Below are 26,549 nucleotides of genomic sequence, written 5' to 3'. Positions count from 1 at the left end.
GCACATTTTCGTGTCATGTAAAAATCCCAACATTCCAAGGGGTAGTTAGTGGCGTTAATATTCCTATAGACACTAGAGACGTTGGAAATCAGTCCTGGTTGTCCATTAATGTGTTTCCGTGGTAAGTTTTTCAAGGTTCCTTTCATTCTTATCAAGGTACGTGTACATCGGTGTTTTTAAAAGGTTTACCTGGAAATGTTGAGTAACACACTAGGACTGTGTGCCACTAGAAATAACGCCTTGCTGGGTAGCTTTGTTTGCTATATAACATATAACACCGCATTATGAAAATTCTCAAACAACTCATAAGAAATAATTCGTTTTGTTTCTCTATACTTGTCCGAATCTTCGACTTCTATTTCAAATGAGTTTAACCCTTTCACCACCATGGTTTGTCCTAAATCCATTGTTATGAATGGTGATGTTGGACCTGTTTACAGGTAATTGGGGGTGAACAGGTTAAGTAGTACAATGAAGGGTAATGCCGCACTTTGAAGAACACTGGTGAAGGTTTTTTCGACAGATTGTCAAACGTCAAAAGAAATCAAGTAACTTTTTTTCATATATTGGCTTATCACTGCATACTTATATAACATATCACCATTTAAATCGTTTGTGCGCTTGTATTTCTTTCATATTGAAAATATTTGTCTGGCATATCGCTTCGTAGGGAAAATGTTGCATTTGAATAGTTAAAGGGACAAAGTCGGCCATTTTTCATGATTTTTTATACAAGATACTATTTATATTGTTTGACATGTTGAAAGATACTGAATGAATGGGTGACCATGCATATATTCGACCCCGCTTCTACACACGATAAACGAAACTATCGCGAAAATGAATTAATGGTCATGACTATCAATTCATTTTCGCCATGGTTATATTGATCGTGTCTAAAACCGGGGTCAAATACTGCATGGTCACACATTCATTCAGTATCTTTCAATATGTCAAACAATATAAATATTATCTCGTATCAAACAAAATTCATGAAAATACGGCCGATTTTGTCCTTTAAGAGTGAGTCTGTGGGCATCTTCAAGATACCACTTTCGGCAAACGCCATGCTTTTTCGTGTTCCCATGATATTCTTATTAACTAATGCGTTTTGAAAATTGGTTGATGTCCATATCTATTTTGCCTATGAATTTCAACATCTCTTATATATCGAGATTTCATGGCCAAGAGACAGAACATCTGACTTGAGAAAAATATCAACCGCTTGGATCGCTTTTAGGACTTTAGAATTTGTTTTAGTTTTTGTCCTATAAGCTTCACAGGGCCTAGTAAAAGTATTTCGTAGATATTCGTTTGAAACGGAAGGTCTTATTTGGCAGACTAATCGTCGGATGCATGCAAATCCTCGTGATCTCCTAATTCATGGAATCAAACCCTGAAATTAACTCCATGTTTACCAACAAGACACTCAGGAGGAGGGATGGCAGAATCGAAGGCAGCCCTCGAACAGATGTACTTGGCATCGGCCGAGAAGGGAGATCTTCACGTGCTGGAAACAACTCTAAAAGAGGAGTCTGAATTTGATGTCAATGTGAGAGATAGCAAAGGAAGAAGCGCTCTTGCATTGGCCATAGAAAATGGATCTATAGGTAAGTGGACAGCAAAAAGAACCGGTATATCTCATGCGGTGGACGGTTTCAGGACGAAGGATCGGGTGTCAGTGAGATTTCCAATCGATGCTATGGCTCGAAGACGTCATTCCTCACAAATTATACAGACACTCAACATAATTTTTTTATCTCCTCTGAAGTTAGTATGCAATTGATATCTTTGTCAGGGATAGGAACAAGACCACAGCAGGTAGAACTATAGCCAATTTTTTCCTCATTACATTTGCGACGGATTACAATGTTTGCAGCGTCCTACAATCATTCTTTCTTTCTTTATGTAAAAAACAATACTCAAATGAATATCCCTTTATTCCCTTTCTTCGAGGGTAACAATACCCTTGACAATCAGTCCTTCAGATCTATATGATTACTTCGAGTTTTTGTTCCGTCAATCTGATATGAGTTGTACGACAATTCACTTGCATCAAGGGAGTAATTTTTCTAGCTCTGTTAAAAAAATTGACCAGGAAAACTATGCATCGGTTCTACTGGAGCAATACAGTGATATTCTGAATCATCTTTTTCTGTTGAGGAACTGAGGACAACTATCAAAAACTTGAAAACCAGGAAGTCGTCTGGCACAGACGGCCTTCCAAAGAATTCTTCAAGTACATATAATGTTATGCTTCATTCTGTAGTTAATTTTGTAACTTTTAAATTTTATCTCCAGAACAGAAAAAAATCCTTTAGGCCGGAGGGAAGGTATTATTTTTCCTATTTTTAAAAACACAGGTCACGTGATTTTGTTGAAAATTATCGTGGAATTTCTTGCTCTCTGTAACTGGAAAAATTGATGGGAATGTCATATAATCTATTGTGAAAATGGGATGCAACATGCAATAATACGAGAGAGAAATTAGCAAGTGTCAGAACTCGATATTGTACTGAAGACAACATTTTCATAATTTACATTTTCATACTTATTTAAAAGTACTTAAAAACTAAGAGGGTTATGTACATGTGCATGCGTGGATTTTGGAAAGGCGTTCGATAGGGTGAACATATCAGCAGTTTTTCAAACTCGGTCAGGTAATGCTGGCGTAATAGGAAACATGTATCGCTTACTTCATTCGATGTACCAAAAAATGAAATGATGATATGTGTTAGAACCCCCGCCGCATTAAGATATTTTCCGATTGTCCTGTTGGAGTACGAAAAGGTTGTATTTCGTCTCTATTTATCCCTTTCCCTTTGCGTTAGTGATCTACGAGAAGAATTTATAGCAGACCACAGCTTGGATGATGATTTTGGTGTTCACTGGGCCTTGTTTAGCTTGTTTACCTTCTGTTTGCCGGGGATCATGTTTGAATGTCATACTATGCAATTGGGCCTCTGTCGACATTGAAAAAGAACGGCTGGCCTATAGTGCTTTGACATAAATGCACACTCACACCCCTTTTACTTCAATACTGTTTCAAACAGCTTGTGTCATAGGCAAGTGCTGCTCGAAAGATTTTTATTACCGTAGCACGGTAATGGGTCACTGAATCAGACAGTGTTGCACTTCAAAACTTCAAAGAGAAATATGTCCGTCACTGTATACGTGTTCAGTGAAAGACAAAAGCAAAACTATAAAAATTCCTGTATTCACGTTAACACACTGAAGTATAGATATCGCTTACAAGTTATTATGTAACACATCCAATGTAAAGCCAAATTTGAATGAAAACTGCTTATTCAACAGAAGCACATTGTCTCAAGGCCGACTCTATTTCAATTTTATACTCATACACAAGCCGTCTTTTTTATATTATATGGAATGATATACATTGCAGGTGTTAGTTAATATTGTGCACGTCTAAATTCACGGGTCACGGTCAGTTGCAGCTACCGTGTAGAGTGACCAATGGGGAGTCAATTCGTGTTCGGAAACGTGCGTGACTGCTGTTTCTTCCATTTCTTCTAATTAAGAGAATACATCCTTCTAATAAAACAAACCGATTACGTCATGGAAAGAGACATGTAACTCAGTTTTTTTCAACAGTCTATTAAAGTTAGAGGGGAATAAAAAGTTTCGAGGCCTCTTACTCTAAATTTCAATTTTGTCTCTAGTTAATGGTTTTATAAGTAAAGAGTAATGTCATAGATATATAATATATCATAAATGAATGTCATAATGATCTGATCATTATATGTACATTGGAAAAAATATTGAGTTACGTCCATCTTGCATTAGTATTTAAAGCAAAAACTCATCATGAGTAACGTCTTTCACGAAAAGGTTGATTTTCTTTTCTTGCTGCAATATTCCTGAAGCATCATAATTGTCGGATGTTTTATATTTTTATGATTTAACATGTCAAAACAGACGTGACTGTTGAGTTATGTTCCTACTGCACCTACTTTCAAGTGCAAAAAGAGTCGTAACTCAAGTTACGTCCAACTGCAATATAAATTATATTAACTTTTTTACTCATTAACAAAAGATGACTTTCCCATGCCGGAAAAAAACTGGTTCAAAAAGATAATATTGACCAAAACACGTCACGTCACTCTTTGAACATCGAAATACACTCTACATTTTCCTTGGCAAGGCTTTTCTAACAACAAGGAGCTTAGTTTTTGTCAATAACATGGACATTACAGACATGCAAGCTTATCATGTTGAGAATTGATAATTAGCCTATCCTTGAGATGGTAGTGCAGGAAACCGTATTTCACAAACAGAAAAATAATAATGAACCAGATATGAACTGAATATGCTCACGTGTTTCACAACAGGTTCATTAATAGTAGTACGCTTCTCAGAAACAATAAGATATATGTTATCACTATATGAAGCAGGTTTTTTTCAACATCGCAGAGTACTCTCAGATTTTAATCAGTATTTACAAAACTTTATTGAATATGCAAATGAGCTGTTCATTAACTTGACACTGCTCAATGCTTCATGGGACAATTAGATATCCATCAGATCAACATTTGTAGCACGTTTTATTTAATTTAATGCTGTAATTTTAGAGTAATGTCACTAATTGCAAAGTTCATTAAATATGCAAATAATCCCTAAATTAACTTGACACTTTTCAATGATTCATAGCACAATTAAATATTTATCAAATCAATATCTGTAGCACGTTTCACAAAATTTGGTGCCGTAATTTCAGAGTTATATACCTAATTACAAAGTTTATTAAATATGCAAATGAACCCTTAATTTTAATTAACTTTACACTACTAAATGCTTTACAACACAGATAGATATCTGTCAGATCAGTATATGCAGCAGTTTCATCACATTTGATGCAGTTGTTTCGGAGTTATATGACTAATTATAAAACTTCCTGAAATATGCAAATGAGCTAATTCTTAACTTGACACTGTTCAATGCTTCTCAGTACAATTGGATATTTATCATATCAACATCTGTAGCAAGTTTCATCAAATTTAACGCTGTAATTTTGGAGTAATATCACTAATTACAAAGTTCATTAAATATGCAAATAAACCCTTAATTAACTTCACACAAGTAAATGCTCTACACACCACAATTAGATAGTCTGTCGGATCAGTATCTGCAGCTGATTTCATCACATTTGGTGCAGTTATTTTGGAGTTATATCACTAATTACAAAACTTCATAAAATGTGCAAATGACCTATTTGTTAACTTGACACTGCCAAATGCTTCTCAGTACAATTAGATAATTATCAAAACAATATCTGTACCCAATTTCAAAGACTTGGGTGCCGTAATTTCACAGTTATATACCTAATTACAAAGTTCATTAAATATGCAAATGAACCCTTAATTAATTTCACACAACTAAATGCTTTGCACCACAGTTAGATATCAGTCGGATCAGTATCTGTAGCAGATCTCATCACATCTGGTGAAGTTATGTCGGAGTTATATGACTAATTACAAATCTTCATAAAATATGCAAATGACCTATTTATTAACTCGACACAGCCCAATGCTTCTTAGTATAATTAGATATATATCAGATCAATATTTGTTGCAAGTATCATCAAGTTTGGTGCAGGAATTTCAGCGTTATCTCACTAATAACAAAAGTTCATTAAATATGCAAATGAGAAGGTAATTGACATGACACTCACAGTATCATCATAATGTTCTGAAATTGTCATCTGTGAAAAGTTTCATGAAATTTTGTGCAGTATTTCTTGATATATGTCTACACTGTCATTACCGTCTCCATAGGGAAACCATTGTACGGGAAAAAACGATATTGCATAACTTCATTAATATGCAAGCCACACTAACCAAAATCTAATCAGTTCTTGCAAGTAGCATATGGTACCTGTGTACCAAATCTGACTTGAATCCGTTCAGGCGTTTTTGAGTTATCGTGTAAACAGACAGACAGACAGACACACACACACACACACACACACACACACACACACAAACACGGACAGACAGACAGACATCGCTATGACATTAGCCCACGTGTTTACACACGTGAGCTAAAATACATAAAAACATCATTGCCTATGATGTGTTATTCCACGACACACTCCTCAAAATAAGCCTATAAAGACACGCATCACTGATCACGTTTTCTGTGGCTGCTCTTTTTTTACTGTATAGCACAATATGTATCACTTTCAGATGTCATCAACATGCTTCTACAACACCCAATTGAGATCGGAGATTCTCTCCTGTTAGCCATTGACAACAAATTCTTCAGAGCGGTGCAAGTGTTAGTAGAACACTCCAAGGTAAGTTACCGTTTAAAGGTAGGCATTTCTTTACCTTTCACTCTCTTGTAATGTGCATTCGAATAAAAATTACTTACATTCCTTCGGTTTCACGTTTAATCTCAGTATACCTAATACCAAATGAATGAAACTCAAGAAATCCTCTGAGTATCTATCTATCTATCTATCTATCTATCTATCTATCTATCTATCTATCTATCTATCTATCTATCTATCTATCTATCTATCTATCTATCTATCTACCATTTAATATCTATCTATCTACCCATTTATCTACCCATCCATCTATCTATCTATCTATCTATCTATCTATCTATCTATCTATCTATCTATCTATCATCTATCTATCTATCTATCTATCTATCTATCTATCTATCTATCTATCTATCTATCTATCTATCTATCTATCTATCTATCTATCTATCTATCATCTATCTATCTATCTATCTATCTATCTATCTATCTATCTATCTGTCTATCTATCTATCTATCTATCTATCTATCTATCTATCTATCTATCTTCTATCTATCTTTTTATCTATCTATCTATCTATCTATCTATCTATCTATCTATCTATCTATCTATCTATCTATCTATCTATCTATCTATCTATCTATCTATCTATCTATCTATCTATCTATCTATCTATCTATCTATCTATCATCCATCCATCTATCTATCTATCTATCTATCTATCTATCTATCTATCTATCTATCTATCTATCTATCTATCTATCTATCTATCTATCTATCTATCTATCTATCTATCTTCTATCTATCTATCTATCTATCTATCTATCTATCTATCTATCTATCTATCTATCTATCTATCTATCTATCTATCTATCTATCTATCTTCTATCTATCTACCCCGTGTTTATCTGTATACTAATATAATATCACTTTGAAACATCGACAGAGTGGCAACACTTGCATGCCTTTTGTTCCATGGTCGTCTCGGTAGACTATTGGCTTTTCATATTAAAATGAGCTTCAAAGGTGTTAAACTTTTTGGAGGCTTTGTTTTTGGTTGATAATTACGCGAGATTATGCGAAAAATACGACGAGATGGCATCGTACTGCCAGTCGCGTAGCAACCATAGTTACTTTGTGAGCTCTCAGGCCAGAAACACTGCTTCACACCAATCAAAACATAACACGCCAGCAGTTTCATAAACATGTCCTTCCTTGACGCACGTGTAAAAGACGGTATGACTGACCGTAAACCATTGAGTAAAACCAGACAGTATCGATAAAAGACTTTCAAATTTGGTTCAAACACACTCATTATATATTCATAAAAATATGAGAGGAATTTTTAAAACGGTAAAACTCATTTTCCTGAAGCTCAAAACACTCCCGTTTTCGCCAGCACGTCAATTCTGCTCAGCACCACACGCGTACGACAACAAACAACACAAACTTTGCCGAACATACTTTCGCTTAACAATTGGCGAAAATCCGAAAATTACCGAAGGATTCACGGTCGGCACTCTTCGGAAAAGAGAGGCGAGAGCAACCTGAGGCGAGGCGAACATGGATGGGTTACGTAACCGCTTCACGCCTTAAACAGTACCCGTTGCCACTCTATCTATCTTTCTCTATGATAATATGTATGATTGTGCATGTACATGTACGTTTGTATGTAAAGTCGCATTTAACAATACAAATATAAAAGGCATATTATCTGAAGCTAGCTTGCTGCATGAACCTGAGTAACAATTGTCATATCTTTGTTTGTTTCCTCTAAAGGCGAAAGAGTTGATCAATTCTCATCCAATACATGACACGGAAGATTATCATCCAGACACGACGCCAATAATTGAGGCAGCACACCAAAATGACTACGACACAATAGAGGTATGGTAAGATACGTATAGGTGTAAACATGTGAACCAAGGGAATTGCATTAGATAACCTGATATTCTGAGAGCCGCCAACTGTGATAATTATAGACTAATAGTCAGGTCAGAAACTTGCACTTTCTTTCTACTCCTAAACTAACAGTATAGAAATGGCAAAACGATCACAAGATATGTATAATTTATTATCCATAGTACTTTATGTCAGCAGACTAGCCAATAATCAGAGGCTTCAAGGCTACCATCAAAAATGACTAACTAGTGAAAGCTGGAACTAAATATGATTATGTTTGTGGGCTACATTGTACACCTTGACATTGAAGTACAATCGTATATAAGTTTTAAGGACAAATGAACGAGTTTGAAGGGGAATTCGATATCCATCGAGGAATTACAGGAGAGAATGTTTAACCATGGTCAACTCCAAAAATGTTCGACTGCAACAAAAAATGCTGATTGCAGCTGTTTAACAGTACACATCCCACAGCTCTTTCTTTTTTCTTTAAGATTTTTCTGAATAAAAACTTTATATATATATATATATATATATATATATATATATATATATATATATATATATATATATATATATATATATATATATATACATCAGACATAAAAAGAAAATTATTATAAAAACAATGTAAATATACTCTCCTCTGATTCCATTACAGCTTCTAATTTCAAAGGGAGCGACTCCTATCGATCTGTCGACCATCCAAAGCGAGAAGCACACGGTGCAGCGGTCAGTGGGAACTCTGAATATCTACAAGGCTCTCGCCAGCGAGGCATACCTATCGTACATTGAACTCGAGACAAAGAAACGCCCAGATCCATTCGGCAGAGCCTTTGAGGTGACTGTAGTGAACTTCTCCACTCTAACGCTTTTTTTTGTTTTCTCCTCAGATTTTCATCAATGCCCTTTAAATGATGTTACATATATGCTACATGCTCCAGCACTCCCAGAACGATATTTTACCTCCAACAAGCATATGTTTCTGAGTCAGTCATTCGAAAGAATTATTGTCATATTATTTGATTTGTTCTTTCGTGTCTTTGAAAGCTTTGAATCCTGGCTTTTTTCATTGACTTTTAAATACCATTTCTCAATTTTAAGCTAGTGATTTCGGAAAAAATACATAAAAGAGACAATGTAGTACTTGTTCAGTTGAATTTTTAAATTTCTTAAATTAATGTTTGTAAAATAGTTTCGGCTAACCCTTGTATTATAACTGGTTCTACAAACAAAGTTGCCTGTAAAACTGCCGCTGGTGTTCAGTTCCTCAAAAACCGTGTTTTCTTAATTATTCTTGTTTTAACTTACTTTGCAGTTGTCTATACAATTGCGGGAGCTGAGCTCCTCGGAGTACGAGTTTCGTCAGGACTACACTGAACTGGCCGAACGATGCGAACAGTTTGCTGCCGATCTGCTGGGACAAACTCGGGATGCCAACGAACTTAGTACAGTGCTGAACCACAGGTCCCATAACATTGGGAACGGTCGGCAGTCGGCGGGGCTGCCTTCCAAAGTGTACGATGCAGTTAAAGGAGTCCAGAAAAAGGTTGGTGGGGTTTCATTGTTAACTTTGTAAAATACTTTGATACCAGCGCCAGTTCTCAATGTCCTATCATTTTCTCTTCTTTCCAACAGAAAGTTAAATTCTCATACAATGATACGGATGGCTGTACATGGCTGTACCATAACTTTCTTCTGGCAACGGAATATGTGCCCTGCTTGTTGCTTCTTTGCGTAAAAGCAGTTGATTTTGGCCATATACACTTGTTCAAGTACATAGTAAATCGTGGGTTCCAACGAGGCTAGGTTAACGACGAATTATTTATTTATTTATTTATTTATTTATTCTTTATTTCAGACTGAAATGTCCATATAACGAAAATACAAAGGAAGCATCTGAAAAGTTTTCTCAGTCCCTGGGATATATGCTTTTTGCTCAAAAGTTTACAATTTGAAAAAAAATACACACCAGAGAAAAAATATTACAAAAGATACAATGGCTTTCTCCAATGCTTAAAGAATATATTACGCCTAATATATGTAAAATATTTTTGTTAAACTCCAGGAATTACTGAGACAAGCGCCTTTGTTGCCACTAGGTGCTTAGACCGCGAAACCTCTATGTATTTGCCTTGAAAATACTTAAATCAAATACCTTTTTTCTTATATGCCCTTTTTGCCTAGTACCTCTTCATTCTTTAAAAGGTAGGTATTTCTTTCTAAATTTAAGATGTTTACGACATGGTGTCATCTGTTGACTTTCACAGTTCGTGACGCATCCCTACTGTCAGCAGGAACTGATTGAACGCTGGTACAAGGGTCTGATGGATTGGCGTGACAAAAGTTCCATCCGCAATTTCCTGCTATCGACATTGATAATGCTGGTCATGCCATTCCTAAGTCTGCTCTATATCGTCTACCCGTACGGGAAATTCGGTCGTTTCATGAGAATACCGTGAGTTCTCGTCGTGCATACATACATTATCTTACTGAAAACGAACTTATATCTTATAAACACATGGCCATATTTCCTTGTCTGTGTTTGTAGCATTCATCATGTGCAATTGACCTTGATATTTGCTTGAATGCCGCCAGATGGTCCGTGCTTTTCAACGTCTATTAAAATATTGTATTCCCTTTATACTTTCTGCCCTTTGACAATGTTGAATCTCATCACATTTTAAACGAATCTTGTTTTATTGATATCATTCTATGTTCAATCGACAGGGTAAGATCAATCTCTCTAGCTAATGGTACCGGTGTGATAAATTCAAACAGCCTATCAATGTGCAAACCTCTCAGAAATTGTATAGATCAAATTATTGAACCCTAACTGTCCTTATTTGTCTTTATAAAACTCTCCTGTAAGGCTTTGCTGTGTCTCTGTTAAAATGCATTTCCAGGTATTCGCATTGTTCCTCATAGATTGACTGTGATTCAATGAAACGTGCATAAAGGATGAATGCACCTGGGGATACAGTAGATATTCGGACTCTCAAACTTTTAAAATTCTCTTCTGATTTACCACTTATGAGGCCTCATTTTAAAGCTCTTGGAGAAAGAAAACCTTTCATCATCCTACTTTTCCGAAAATCGACAATTTTGTTTTTTCTTAGGTGTTATTTTTAATACAACATTTCTGGAATACTTTTGATTATTTGTTTCTCAAGCGCAAACAGTTTGCACGGTTACCCGTGGTTTTGTTTTTGATTAGGTGGGAGAAAGGTTGAAAGTCTCATACAGGAAAGTTTGAGCAAAAGTTCAAGTCTTTCACTTTCGAGGTGCTTACTACCTCAAGGGAGAATAAGAAAGTGTGGACCAAAAGTCTATCATCACTCTGGATTTTTCTTCTCCAAAGAACATTTACTGCCACTTTTTTGCCTCATCATTGCAGTGTTGTTTCACATATTATCATTTCTTCCAAATTCCTCCAAACTCATTGCAGATAGATTTTTCATTTAACGAACGATTCTCTTGCCCCGTAGGTACGTCAAATTCCTCACGCACACGGCATCGTACTTTTATTTTGTGGTCATATTGGTTATGTTAACTAGAGACTTGGAGGATATATCAGCAAGTAGTAACCTAGAAAAGCTGGATGAAAGACGCATTCGAAATCAGCAGCGAGGACCCTTGCCTGAACCTTTGGAGATCGTCCTATTTATGTGGCTCGTAGGTAAGTCGACGTCGTGGAAACCATTGAACGATGAAATTATTTTAGTTGCTTAACTTTTGATGATTGTCTTCACCGTTTTGTTTTGCATGTCAACTGCAGTTTCTACTCCCCCTAAGCATACACTTTTCAGCTTCAATGTCAACTCAACCTGCATGTGTGTAGACTGCAGTGTGCTGTTCACAAGACAATTTTTCTACGGACTAGATCAAAACAATGTAAATAATGTAAACAAGTGTGTTTGTCATCGTATAGACGATATTTGACAATCTCAATAGTATATATGTGTAGGGAAAACGCTTTGAGCAGTTGTAAACGAAAAAAATTGAAAAATATCATAAAGAGTTACAGGCAATGGCTTTCTAAAGCTTTGGATTTGAAATCCTGACTTCGTAAGTATTTTGATGAAAATCACAGAACTTTGATACTTATCTTGTTAGACTTCTTTGAGCATACCGAAATACTTGTAAAATTTGCATAAACTCAACTTTGATTGCAGCCAAACAAAATTAAAATATTCAGTGAAACAAGTGACCGTCTTTACTAAAAAAAGAAGTTCCGTACACAAGTGTTACTATGCATAGCTCAACATACATGTACATTGTAACATAAACTATGGTACTCATGCAAGTTTTTGCAATGATTGGTGGTGCATTTCATATAGATAAAGATAGCAGCTTAGCCCTACATTGTAGCAATATTGATCTGTCATAAGAAAGTCTGAAAAGGAAAACCGATTTTGTCTAGAGGTCACAAATGAACCCATTCTTTTACATTCAGCAAAGGTTTAATGCTTGACACTGCAGCCGTTATGTACCGTCGTCACTTTGTACACTGTGTGACTTGCACAAGTAATTAACGTTGTCGTGATGTCACAAAAAAGGTAAAACAAGAGCAACTTTGCCCTTTATTTGCTTTCATAAATTTCCCACAGTCCGTATTGAAGACTAAGGTATATAACCGGCACAATAGTGTTTTACATAATAATGCAAACAGCTAGAACAACATTTGATTCAGAACATTGTACTTTTTAAGCACTACACAATGAATCATTTTGTACAATGCATAATGTTGAGTATTGTTTTAGGTATGCAAATCCGACAATAATTGTTATCAACGAAAAATTTTCTTTTGCACTGATCCTTCAAACGAACTTATTTTTTCGTAAAGTAACAAAAGTGCAATTCACAGTATAGACGGGTGCAGTATAGACGGGTATAGACGGGTGCAGAAAAATTTCTAAAGTGCAAAATTATTTTACATTTTTTTAGGAAAATGTAACAAAGAAACTGAGTGAAATAAAAGAATGACTTTCTGGATTATTTACGCCAGGTAACACTGTACACTCTAAACATTTCCAATTCGCTGATTCCGTTTGAGCACAAACCATTTTCGAGAGTTGTCAGTATACGTCACATTACTTCATTTGCATTTGGATACACGAAACGAGACTTTTGTATGGGATTTTTTGTTTGAAATATTTATGATTGTGTGAGCTATAGAAATTCATACAATATATACAAAAGTCCATTTTGTCTTGCCATTTCATCTTGTTCACCAATCTGAACTGTTTGATTAAAGGAATGGCCTGGGCGGAAGTAAAGACGATATGGTCAGCCACTTTCCGTGAATATATCAGCAACGCTTGGAATTTGTACAACATCATCCAGTTAGTCCTGTATGTTGTATGGGCGTGTCTCTTAACTGCTGCCCATTTCACGGTAAGGCGTGCTTAATTTAACATGATATCGATTGGAACGACCTTGAATAAAATATACGATTTTGGTTTCTAACTTATGCAACTCTTCCCTACGTACATAACACGTGGCCTTGAATTTATATTTTCCAAGAATATTCTCAATATCAACTTACACATTGATCAGTATGCAATCCCAGGATGCATTATTACTGTTCGCGTCAGGCAGATCGTGTTCTTTGTTCGGAGTTTCTCGGATTTCCCCCGACTGTGTGAGGCCGGCCAGGTCACAACCCCAAGGGCCGTCTACCTAAATGAGACTTTTGCGGCACAACAGTTCAATAAACCATATAATAAAAAATTCCTTTCGTGTGAGCTTTTGGGTTCCAGCATCTTTTCTTATGATATTCAATGGAACAGAGAAGAATAGTTAGTCTGATGCTGGCTTTTGCGGAAAGTTCGTATCATTTATGAATGAAGCCTATTTACATACATATTTCTATATTTATTAAGCGGTGGCAAAATGTGAAGCCAATCGGTTATTTAAGAATTAAAATACTTCGGCAAAGGGTAGAATCCGATATTTTGACCAGTTGACGACATGTATGCACAGCTGATAGCGAGTGCGTGTCTGCAGTGAACTGGTCAAACCGAGTGGTACACTCGTTGCAGAGATGTTTTTCTACTATATCATAAAAAAGTCGTTTTATGCCGTACGCAGCTGAGTAAAGCATATAAAAAAAATCATACAATATTTCATTTCATTTCTATTTCATGACTTCATATTCTGTTGTTTATGTTGTTGATCGGTTTACAAACAGCCGTGGAAAAAAACAGGATCGTTTAAAACGAAATCTTTGTTGGCTCATGTAGGTTAAAAAGGAAGAAGATGACCTGAGGCAAAGATCCAGCCTTACAACAATCGAACCCGTCGACCTTCATGACGGTGAGAACGCACACACCGGCTTACCAACGACTGATGCTCTCAACAACGTAGCGGCATCTGTTGCGACCAACATGTCCAGCTTTGTGACAACAGTCCTGCCGTCAGTGTCATCGACTGCCAGCACCATCGGCGGCACAGCAGCACCCTCGGAGATTCAACCGACAGCACAACACCATAGGTTCAACGATTACTCCTTCTCCATCCCGCTGGAAGAATGGAGTTCAACCGACCTCACACTCATCGCTGAGTGCGTTTTTGCTGTGGCAAATGTAGTGAGCATTATCAAATTCCTTCGCATAATGGTGATCAACGACTATGTCGGTCCCCTCCAAATCAGTTTCAGTAAGATGATCAGTGATATCATTCAATTCATGTTTGTGTTTATAGTGATCTGGATAGCTTTTGCTCTGGGCTTAACACATATCTATTGGCTCTATTCTGCATCTGACAAACTGTATTGTATGAGAGAAGGTGGTTCAAGTTACAGCTGCGGAAACCAGCCATTTTCCGAGTAAGTGATATATACATTCATATGTTAACAGTTGACAGAAATGCATAACAATTATCTAACCATAGGAAGTTACTCTTTGCTCATTTGAAAGTGTTCCGAACTTTGAAATTTCATGCTACGGCACAAGTAACCTCCCTCATTTGCATCGGCACAAGGAACTTGGAAATATGGTTGCTACTCCTGCTTGCGTTGTTCATTGCAGAAAAACTACTAGACTACTAAATGTGTCATTGCTGTTAACCTTGTATGAATCATATTGGTACCTTTGCAAAAGAACATCGTAATAAATGAACGTGAACGGGCAGTAAATAGCATGTGAAACGTTCAATGCACACTTCCTATATACACGAAGGAGTGTGGCACTGTACTAAAACGTGCCCGGTACACAAGCCATGTTTTTCCTTTCCTTTATTTTTGCAACGATCCCAATGTTATGGAAACCACATAAGCTTACATTCGTGTTCTTAAAGTTTATCAGCATATAACATCATAGAACAATAAATATAACCAGATTCCTACGTTCCCTGTGGTTTAACCCTAATTGTAGACGGTAAACAAATGGTGTGTTTCCAATGCTACAAAGATTTATCGGACATTCATTCATTTCTACAGCATCGGCTCTTCTCTCGAATTGTTGTTTTGGTCACTGTACGGTATGGTCGATCTTGACATACTTGACGTCACCGCTGAGCACTCATCATCGGAATTCGTCGGAAGATTTCTGTTCGGAGGATACAACGTCATAGCTGTGGTTATCCTCCTAAACCTTCTTATCGCTCTCATGGGAACCACATACACCAACATATCGGTGAGTGCAGGCCGCCTCTAGTGTTGCTGCAATGTCGCTGACAGTGCAACTTAATGAAAATCTGCGGGCGGCAGACAAGCAGGCGGGAATGTAGGCAGGCGGGCAGGAAGAGAGTAGGTAGATAGATATATAGGTAAGTAGGTATGTGGCAGGCCGGCAGGTATGGTAAGTAGTTGGTAGGAATGTGGGTAGGTACGTAAGTGGGTAGGTACAGCCAGCTAGCTAGCTAGCTAGCTAGATAGATAGATAGATAGATAGATAGATAGATAGATAGAAAGATAGATAGATAGATAGATAGATAGATAGATAGATAGAGTGATAGACGAACAGACTCTTGCTTATTTAGTTTGACATGTGTACACGTACACGAGAAGCTTTCAGAAACATCAACGCAAAACGTGACTGCTAATTGGCTTTTTACGATTTTCTTCCAGGAACACGCTGATATGGAATGGAAGTTTTCGCGGAGTGAACTGTGGATGGATTATTTTAAACATGGAACAACCCTTGCACCACCATTCAACGTGATACCGACCCCAAAGACAATCGTCAGGTTAACGCAGTACCTCATCAATAACTTGTGCTGTCGTACATGCGACAAAAAGGTTAACTGGATCGTAAGTACAAACCAATTAAAGGTTAAGGTGATACAGTGTTAGTTATTAGAACCACACAGAATATTAAAAAAAAACCTATATAATCATTATAATCATTTAATATTTTTCCTTTATCATATACCCATGCCCATATTGCTACATCCTAGTGACGTTCACCGTAAAATATCAGCCGTGATATTTCACGGTAAACGTCGAGATATGCACGATGAACGTCATCAGTTTTAGAGTTTTCCCGAACTGCATTAGCAGTTTGTTGGTAAACAACGTAAACAACAAAATGGCTGCCGCTCCCCGCCTGCGAAGCGATGTCGCCGACGTAAAAACTTGAAGGGCTTCGAGGAACACGAGTATTTCTGGTTGCAAATACGGAAATATCACGTTGAGTCTTGAAATGTTTTCCCATGGTATTTTTTTGGTCAAGTTCTAGCAAACATTCTGCCGTTCGAACGGCGCCGGCACTGTGCACGGTCTCCACCGAACAGGTAGTGAGCGCGTGGCGTGACAGCGATGTCGCGCGCGCAACGACTGTTGACATGGCAACTCTAAAGGTAAACTAACAAAATGGCGTCCCCTCTCCGCGCGAGCTCCGTGCCGTACGACGATCGAAATCAGGATAGATTTAAAACTGAGCAGTTTTTGATCGGTTACAGTTGTATAGGCCTATATATTGCACCTTAAAATGTTCCTTCTGTATGACGATTTTTGTATCCCGGTGTCTTTTCTCTTTGGTTTAATTGAGATATGGACGACTTGCAGCGATGTCGCGCGTGATGTTGACATCTTCGTCGTATACTTTATGAATGAAGCCTGTTCACATAAACATTCTGATATTTATGCGCAAGGCGTAATAAAGTAAAGCCTCAAAATTAAAGGTTTTTCGTTCTATTAGTAAAAATTCCCTAAAATTATGGGCATGGGTATATGATAAATCGGTTATTACCCAATATCGCCTGTTCCTTGTGTCGTATCAGCATTCGTGTCATTTGTGCTGCGTCAGACACTCGACTTCGTCTGGTGTCTGACTCACTGCGTCAGACACTCGACTTCGTCTCGTGTCTGACGCAGCACAAATGACACTCATGCTGATACGACACAGGAACAGGCGATATTGGGTAATAACCTCTAAGTATTTATTTTTATATTGAACCATTTGTAGAAAACTCACAAAGAAACTGCTGCAAACCGGAACTATAAGGTAAGAGTAAATGCAATTTTTTTCGAAGAACTGCATACCATTAATTCTGTCAAGTAAAACAGGAGTGATTATTTATTATAATTATAATATAGGCCTAATCCTCAGTAATGCTAGAAACTTTTCTCAGTTACAGGACGACACTTCTTCTGGTTCACATGCTAAACTCGTCATCTTTTATTTTGTCACGCACATTTCAGGAAGTATGCAAACAGCTCGTGCAGAGGTACTTCTCGGAGAAGGCTAGTGAAGCACGTGACTCCGGCGACGGGAACGCTGCCAAGGAGGATCTAGTCGCTATCAAACAAGATCTGTCCGCAGTCAGGTGAGACAACAGTTTCTATAATTCCTCTCTTTACTCAGTTCACTTTCTTCGTCGGTCAGTTGCAAAGCTTATTAGATGTACGGACGTATATGGATGTACAATGGTAACTAACATTATAGAAGTACAGTACTTGTAAGGTAATATGCGACTCGAAAGTCAAAGATTTAAGCTAGTGCTGAAATTTCTCTTAAGTTATCTTTCAACTTAATCTCTTTCAGAATCAAGAAAAGAAACGTGTTATCCAAGATTTAACGATACTTTAAATACAAAATGTCTGCCATCCCTGTATCAGTTTTATTGATGAAAATATATTTTCGAAACTCGGAAAAAATTAGACGTTAAAGTTTTCTCCTGCCAAGAACTTTATTTAATGAGCCCTCACAAATGATAGATAAGAAAATAATTGTAAAAAAAATATAGTCCAAGATCTTTCCCCTCATTCTACCTTAAATCTAAGGTTAACACCAGGGCTTCCAAGAGCCACTTTCTGGCTCGACGACAATGTTAGCTTCACTTGACTGGCACAGGTTGATGTTGCTGTGGTCACATTTTTGACTTCCTGCCCAAACAGGAAACGATTCCACATGTCCCCGACGTGGGACGTGCGGTGTAGAGTTCAGCTATTTCCCCTCAGGGACTCTCCCTCAACTCTTAGCTTCCAAAATCCTTGTGGTTTCTTGCCACACAGGACGTATAAGGCTAACAGAGAAATATTCTCCAAGCCTGCTTGGTGTATTTATGTAATGGGAAGGCCAGGGTATGTTTGGACACGTCCGATTGTAAATCTGATAGCTGCTTGCTCTGCACCTTTGTTGCACTTTTTTCCCGTTGATAGCTGGTGGAACTCTATCCTGTGTAGGACTCTGTCCTATGTAGGACCGACAGTTACTTTAGTTGAGTGTAAGTTAATGGTGACACCTGGTCGTTTGGTTGTGGCCATGAATTTCGGTGAAAATTTCGCAGGAGTCTTCTCCCCATCCCAAACATCTTTTCCAATCGTTACCCTATTGCGCACTGACGTATCCCTCAAATCTTGTCAATGTAAAATGTTATGAGACCTTGTATTTTTATCAGCAGACTGGAATGATATGCCTGACTTCGGGCATCTCTCTGATTCATCTGCTGAGAACACTCTTGCCCGGATAATTGCATAACTTTACCTGCACATCATTATCCATTGCTTCCTGTTGCATTGTCAAGCCAAAGACCCTTACGAATACATTCAATACATATAATACGAATTATATTATAGCTTTGTCATACCAGTGAATTTTGTGACGTCATACCCATACATTATTACTGATAATGTATCCATTATTCAGCATTGCGGCCCACAGCGAGCAAGTTTTGTTTTGGAAAACAAAAAAGGACTGCGCATTTAAAAGGAGGGAAAGTATCGGATAAACCATGTAATACACAAAACCACAAATCTTGATAATGGTGCACAATATTGATAATAATGTTTTACTGAACAATTTATCACATTTTTTGAGTCTTCACGCACGCAATTGCCGTCTGTCTGGCTGGCGCTCAGCATGCAGTCCCCGTCCGATACGCTGGTTGTACTACACGTTTGTTTACAACATGGTTCGCTTCGTTGCCGTATAGGTGAAACAGAACTCAACTTTACGTTTGCAAACTCCTAGACGATACTGGTTTGACACATGGCATATTATGTATGTCAGTGGCCATGTAAACGATGCAAGCATGAAAGGCTACTCGAACCAGCCGTAAACGGGCCAACAACGGCAGCTTGCTGTCATCAACCTTGACCGGAAGTGTCTACGGATATACTACGGAGCCATTCAAAGTCTCGGTCCAAGGTCAGCTACTACCAACAATCATGACGACCGTTGACTCTCCGTTGATCTAACATCTCGGCCACCTAATTCTGATGCACTGACTGTAATCGGAGACAACTTTCATTCATCGTTTTTTTCTCCATGTCTGTGATTTTACCTTGCCTTGTTCTCGATATCGCGACGGTACCGAAACCCTCCAGTATGTTTGTCAACTGTACCTTTCAAGCACCCGTTTACGTCAAGTTCAGTTGTTCGCCGTAATAAAATAGCTCTCCTCAAAAGCCATCGAAAATTAAATTTATAGACACAATTATTATTGAAATATAAACATTTGAATAACAATGTTGAACTCTGTTGATATCGTTTGCAATGAATGCTGTACTACTAGCGATATAATAATGATCGTATTGATCAGCTGATACCATGGCATGCAGCTCGCTGATCATGCTGATGTCGATGCATGGACATTCCGTTTTCTTCATCTCTGGCATTTCACCGTGTCGGGTTTTTGAATGGCATGATATTTAAAGGTAGACGGTAGGGATGCAGTTAGGCCCTACGTTTCATTTCCTTCGAAATACATCGTTTTTCAATTCAAAATGAACCGTGAAAGTGCTGGTCATTTTTTGTGCTGAACGCGTGTTCAGTGCAAGTGTGGAGTGCATGTAATATGTACAGAGTCAGGGCCGATCATGCTGGACGACGCTCACTGGCTTCAAACTCAGTTTAAATTTCCTTTTTTATTCGTTTTCTACAACTACAAATTCACTGGCATTGCCAAAACTATAAAATAATAGCAATAATGCACCCCATCCCGGCCCATAATGGACTCAAGCAAACTTTGCACTCCATAATGTACTCGGCTTCGCCTCGTACATTATGTCGTGCAAAGTTTGCTTTCGTCCATTATGAGCCGGGAGGGGGTGCATTATTGCTTAATTATATTACAACACGCCCTGCCTGTATTACCATGCCCTGTCTATTGCATTTTAATTGGTCGAGCTGAACCACGTGACTGCCCACAAATACACAGTAATGGTTTGTTTTCATGCCCGTGAATATGAATAATATCGTAAACATAGTAACTTTACGGCTAAAACGAAAATTGTGATTTGTACAAAGATCATTATCAACCACAAAATAAAATGGAGCATTTGTGGGCCAAGTTTAGACGCTTGTTTCAAAAAAATCTTCGGATTTGCAAATTTTTGCAGCGCGCACACTACTCACTGACAGCTTCTGGGGCCCCGTTGTCGTTCGCACGGTAAATTTTAGTTAATTTTGACGTTCATTTCAGGGTTCGTTGATAATATAATTGAAATAACAGACTTCGCGCTGACCATTAACGTTTATTTATGGACGCGGGCGAGAGGAATGCCAAATTAACGGGCTCGGCAAGCCTCGACCGTTAATTTTTGGCTTTCTCTCGCCCATGTCCATTAATAAACGTTAATGGTCAGCGCGTCGTCCGTTATTTCTGTAACATAATGTAATATATATCATATATTATATCATACCAGTATATTGATGGCGCAAATACAGCGATCTGATTGAGAAAAAATCCGTTTTATACGTTCCACGCCACAATTTCAAAATAATGTTATGATATAATATATTAAAGCAATAAATCACACCCAGCGAGGGTATACCATTCGATTAGGACCATTCCACTTCATATATGCACTCGCTATCGCTCATGCATATATGTCGTGAACTGGTCAAAATCTCGTGGTATACCATCGCTGGGTGTGCTTTATTGCTGAAATATAATACAATATAATATCATATAATATAATATAATATAATATAATATAATATAATATAATATAATATAATATAATATAATATAATTGATACAATATATTATCATATACGCATGACCGTATCCGTGTCTCCTCTGACGCGTCGTGACTTGGAAGGTAAAACATCAGTCTGATACGGCACGTTATACGTCATCAATTGTTGTTTATTTCCGATTTTGATGTTATGATGTTCATCTTGCATTTAACGATCAAATCCATCTTTTTCACTTCAATCAAAATTTACCAATATAAAACGAAACATATTACAAGTACATATGAATTTAACATTCGTTTATTTCAGATCTAAAGAGTGTTACAGGACAGGTTGTTGTAGAAAATTAAAAGTTGATGTTTACAATCTGTTGTACTTCGTCGTTCCTGTTCACGTCAGCCATGTTTCAGCAAGAGTTATTAAAGTGAATTCAAACTTACAATATTGTCCGTGTAATAATTATCCACCAGAACACCGGGACGGTGACCAGAATAAGTAAATTGGCTCCATTCCTTTTCTGAACTGCGGTAAATTGCGCTGAAATAATCCTGTTTAGACTGTATACACTTGACACGATGCGATCGACGACGTGATCAGCTGTTGTAAACAAACATGTATCAATGCGCTCAGACCAGCGGCAGAATATAAAAACATAGTCCCTTCGAAAGACTGACAAAAACTAATAAAATTTATTTATTTTTAATTACCTTTTACATAAATATACGGTCATTGGCATATGATATATCGGTTATCCCACGATATCAGCGCTTGAATGGGACGTATTGCCACTCGTGAGGGTGCGCGCCGCATCACACTCATCTTCGACTCGTGTGATGCGGCTCGCACCCTCACTCGTGGCAATACGTCCAAACCAAGAGCTGATATCGTGGGATAACCTCATAATATTATATTATATAGTATACCCTTCTGCGGCGGGGGTTATTGCTTATATAAATATAATATAATATAGTATAATATAACATAATAAAACATAATATAATATAACAATCTATAATATAATATAATAGAATATAACATGATATATAATTTAATGTACAATAATATAATATAATATAACATAATATGATATAATATAATATAATATAATATAATATAATATAATATAATATAATATAATATAATATAATATATGATATATAATATAATATAATATATAATATAATATAATATAATATAATATAATATAATATAATATAATATAATATAATATAATATAATATAATATAATATAAAAGAATATAATGTAATATAATACAAAGAAAATATTAGTCGCGCCAGCGGCTCACTGACTACGCATGCGCTTATTTATAATATACTTTGCGAGTAACCGGAAGCGTACCCTTCTTTTGTGGGCGCCGCCATGTTTTTTTTGAGCACTCGTAAATAAACAAATACGAAACGAATTATCATTATATAACATGCCATTTATAAAATACACCTCTTTTATTAGCCAGTAAATGTTATTATGCACCTTGTCGCTGATACAGAATATCGTAAATATAGATAAAGGGAGAAAACTGTGCATATGAACGGTGGCATACGCAAAGAATGCTGGGATTGAATTTTAGAAAAGCGCCCCCAGTGTCAATAATTAAATTCAAGAATTGCCAGTTTTTAGACGGAACGCTATAGTTTTCAGCTTGCAAGTGGAAGTTGGGCAGTGCGGTTACCATTGCAATGATAATGATTGCATGATACGTCCCTTGTTTAACGCAATAGGCTGTTATCAATGTAAAACTTGGCAATTTTTGTCCAAAATTTGAGCACTCGTAAATAAACAAATACGAAACAAATTATCATTATATAACATGCCATTTATAAAATATACCTCTTTTATTAGCCAGTAAATGTTATTATGCACCTTGTCGCTGATACAGAATATCGTTAATATAGATAAAGGGAGAAAACTGTCGTGCATATGAACGGTGGCATACGCAAAGAATGCTGGGATTGAATTTTAGAAAAGCGCCCCCAGTGTCAATAATTAAATTCAAAAATTGCCAGTTTTTAGACGGAACGCTATAGTTTTCAGCTTGCAAGTGGAAGTTGGGCAGTGCGGTTACCATTGCAATGATAATGATTGCATGATACGTCCCTTGTTTAACGCAATAGGCTGTTATCAATGTAAAACTTGCCAATTTTTGTCCAAAATTTTTACACGTTACAGAAAATTTATAGGCCTACCTGCACTGCTTCAGGGTTTGACGTCCGCACGTGTACGCTGTACGTACGTGAACTGCTTTCATCAGAGGGAAACTGGGCATAGTTGTCATATATACGTTTATGAAGTAACAATTAATTACATTTTATCATGAATCAATAAAAATAACATTGCCAATCTTGACCCCAGGCGCGACACAAGGGCTGAGCCCTATATAGTATTATAATATCACACAAACAAAATAATATAATTATAATACAGTATGATGTATTAGGCCTATACTCATATGCATGCACACATATATGTACTCATGTATTTATTTATAAAATTGCGTTGACATTTATTTATTATTTATTAATTTATTTATCTATTACTTACATTACTTATGTTTTATTTATTTATTCACATATTGCGATGTGTTGAAGATTTTTTCTATATTTCTTAATTGACCGTTTATAAACAAGAAATTTTCAATAAGTATGCATATTAAAAAAGTACTCGGATTAGACCTGTTTTACCGATTTATTGGTTTGTTTGTGTTTCTTTATATACTTAGTGTTTTATTTTTCGTTTGTTTATATGAGATATGACCTGTACGGAATTAAAAGGAGCCTTCAAAAAGTGACGGCCGATTTTCATAAGAAGACCGACTCACTATATGACGGCGTGTCAGGAGCGAGGTTGGATATCGAGAGAAACAAACTGCAAGATAATGAGGTGCTGAAGGAAAGCCGTACTGAGATCTTGAATACAACGGAAGAAGGGAATGCAATGCTCAGGAATCTGGAAGAAGTTTTATCGCGCTTGAAGAACGAACTCGAAACGCTAGATGCAGCAAGGGGTAACATGTTGTCTGCCGCTTTTAAGGGAATTGGATCCGATCTTGAGAGAAGCAAAGACGAGAGCACAAGAGCGATGCAAGCCATGATCGGGCAGATAGAAAGCAAATCAGACCAGAGAAGAGGGGAGTTGATGAGTATGGAAGATCAACTGACGTTCATGCAGACGCGCTTAGAAAAGCAAGAGAAGACTTCGAATGCTGTGGCGGATAGTGTCAGGGAACTCGCCAAATCCATTGAACGGCTGACGTCCCAGTCTCAGTTTAGGCCAACGTTTACTCGACAACCAAGTGGCGTGCGAGTATCGGACATTGTCGGACTCATTGAAAGCACTGGAGGGATGGCTGGAAGAGAGGCTGGCGACGAGTCGTCGGCAGGAAGTGATTCAGTTTTCTCGGTGTAGACGCTCAGTATATACTAAAAAAGTACCAGTCAAATTAAAATCATGTAACCTGTAGGAGAGAGCGGATGATAGTATGCCGTATAAACTGTGATCGTCCATGATCACTTTGAGCGCTGATTGCATGCATTGCATCGCAGTTCATTCTTAGTAGCTAAATCACTTTCAGCAATATACACACTGTTTGAATTTTGTACAGATTTGCCGATTTTTCGTTTTCCAATCTCTTAGTTCGAGTTTGCTGCAGTTATTTATTGGCAATAGATATTTTGATAGATTTCGCGAAAAAGATTTCGAAATTCATTCATTAGCAACATTTGCATTTGCACATATTCCAGAATATTACCATCCTGCAAAAAAGGAAATCAATCAAACGATTCACTTGAAATAACTTATTGTTATTATGCAAATCGCAGTTGTACTTTTTATATAAAAATGACCAGGTTTGCTGGCACGTTGGCGTAAGTTTTAGTCTTCGGGAAGAGAATTGATGTGTATGATAAGATCGGTAACTTTTCTGGCGTAACAACATATGCTGTGACAGCTCGTTTTGTCGATGCAGTTGGCTATTTGTATAAAGTGAATGGACGACCACAAAGATTATATATTATAGATTCAAAAGGGACTACATGGTAGAGATCAAGTGATTATTTACCTGACAACGCAACGGGACGGCAAACTGTCATCCACCTTCGGTATACAGATTGCCTTTGTATGGCTCTAAGATTTTACAACATTCCTCTTCTAAATAATTTTCATACTATTCTTTTTTTTTTGTTTTGTTATGCCAATACCTGTCAGTTACTCGATTTCCGGTGTGCACAAAAGTCCTTATAAATTAGACGCTTTTGGTATTGAACACCACATATTTCCAATTTAATAATTACTGGGCGGTTTATCGTATTTATTGCAAAACAAGTTTTGAAATCGGATTTCCAAGGGAAAACATGTAATTGATCATATTTAAATAGCGAAGTTTTTGAACTGAAAGTAGTTCCGGGCCATAGTTTGAGTCTCATAATGACATGCGGTCTTTGAATACTGTGAGGAGCATGAAGTTATATATGAGGCAAGTAGAACAACGTCGAAAAACTCATTGAAAAAGTGTGAATTCATTCAAGTAAGGTATGGGGCATGCTTATAATTAGACGATGCAACAGCCACCTCAATCTTTCACGATATTGCGAGCTGCAAATTGTTTTATCATGGTAAAATATACGGTTATTCGTCAATTTAGCACGATTAATTTGAAATAACAATGGTGAAAAAGTATACGTATGTATTGTTATGCACCTTCGTTCATTTTTGTACACTCATACATTTCAATTGTATGATGATAATAGTAGTGTTAACAATGGTTATGATAATAGTTGTTAAGAAGTTTAATTGCCTTTTATTCTCTGTAACAGTTCAATGGTTTGCCAACGTTCAAAAATGGACAACACATGCTTAACATTCTTTGAGACCATGTCATTCTAATGATAAAATTGCTCTTTGTCCAGAACATTGAGAGAATAAACAAAATTGATTGTGTGGGAATGATATTTTTCACGAAATCTACCGAATATA

The 26,549-nt window shown here is 37.0% G+C and overlaps 1 protein-coding gene across 4 annotated transcripts; it reads left to right on the top strand.

Moving 5' to 3' along the window:
* On the top strand, positions 1-26,549 carry LOC139115843 (short transient receptor potential channel 4-like). 4 transcript variants are annotated; one of them, XM_070678226.1, is made up of 15 exons: positions 1-156; positions 1,426-1,610; positions 6,207-6,316; positions 8,070-8,177; positions 8,854-9,033; positions 9,511-9,741; positions 10,463-10,650; positions 11,681-11,871; positions 13,450-13,589; positions 14,438-15,021; positions 15,634-15,829; positions 16,264-16,446; positions 17,603-17,641; positions 17,839-17,963; positions 24,326-26,549. In XM_070678226.1, the coding sequence occupies exons 2-15, from the start codon at positions 1,442-1,444 to the stop codon at positions 24,981-24,983; spliced, it is 3,102 nt and encodes a 1,033-aa protein (XP_070534327.1). In that variant the 5' UTR covers positions 1-156; positions 1,426-1,441; the 3' UTR covers positions 24,984-26,549. The 4 variants fall into 4 exon arrangements, with proteins under 4 accessions (XP_070534327.1, XP_070534329.1, XP_070534326.1 ...); XM_070678228.1 differs by having other exon boundaries at positions 7-121; XM_070678225.1 differs by having other exon boundaries at positions 20-121; positions 1,434-1,610.

Source organism: Ptychodera flava, chromosome 17, assembly GCF_041260155.1.
Source record: "Ptychodera flava strain L36383 chromosome 17, AS_Pfla_20210202, whole genome shotgun sequence".
Lineage (NCBI taxonomy): Eukaryota > Metazoa > Hemichordata > Enteropneusta > Ptychoderidae > Ptychodera > Ptychodera flava.
This window is presented reverse-complemented; position numbering and strand designations above follow the sequence as displayed.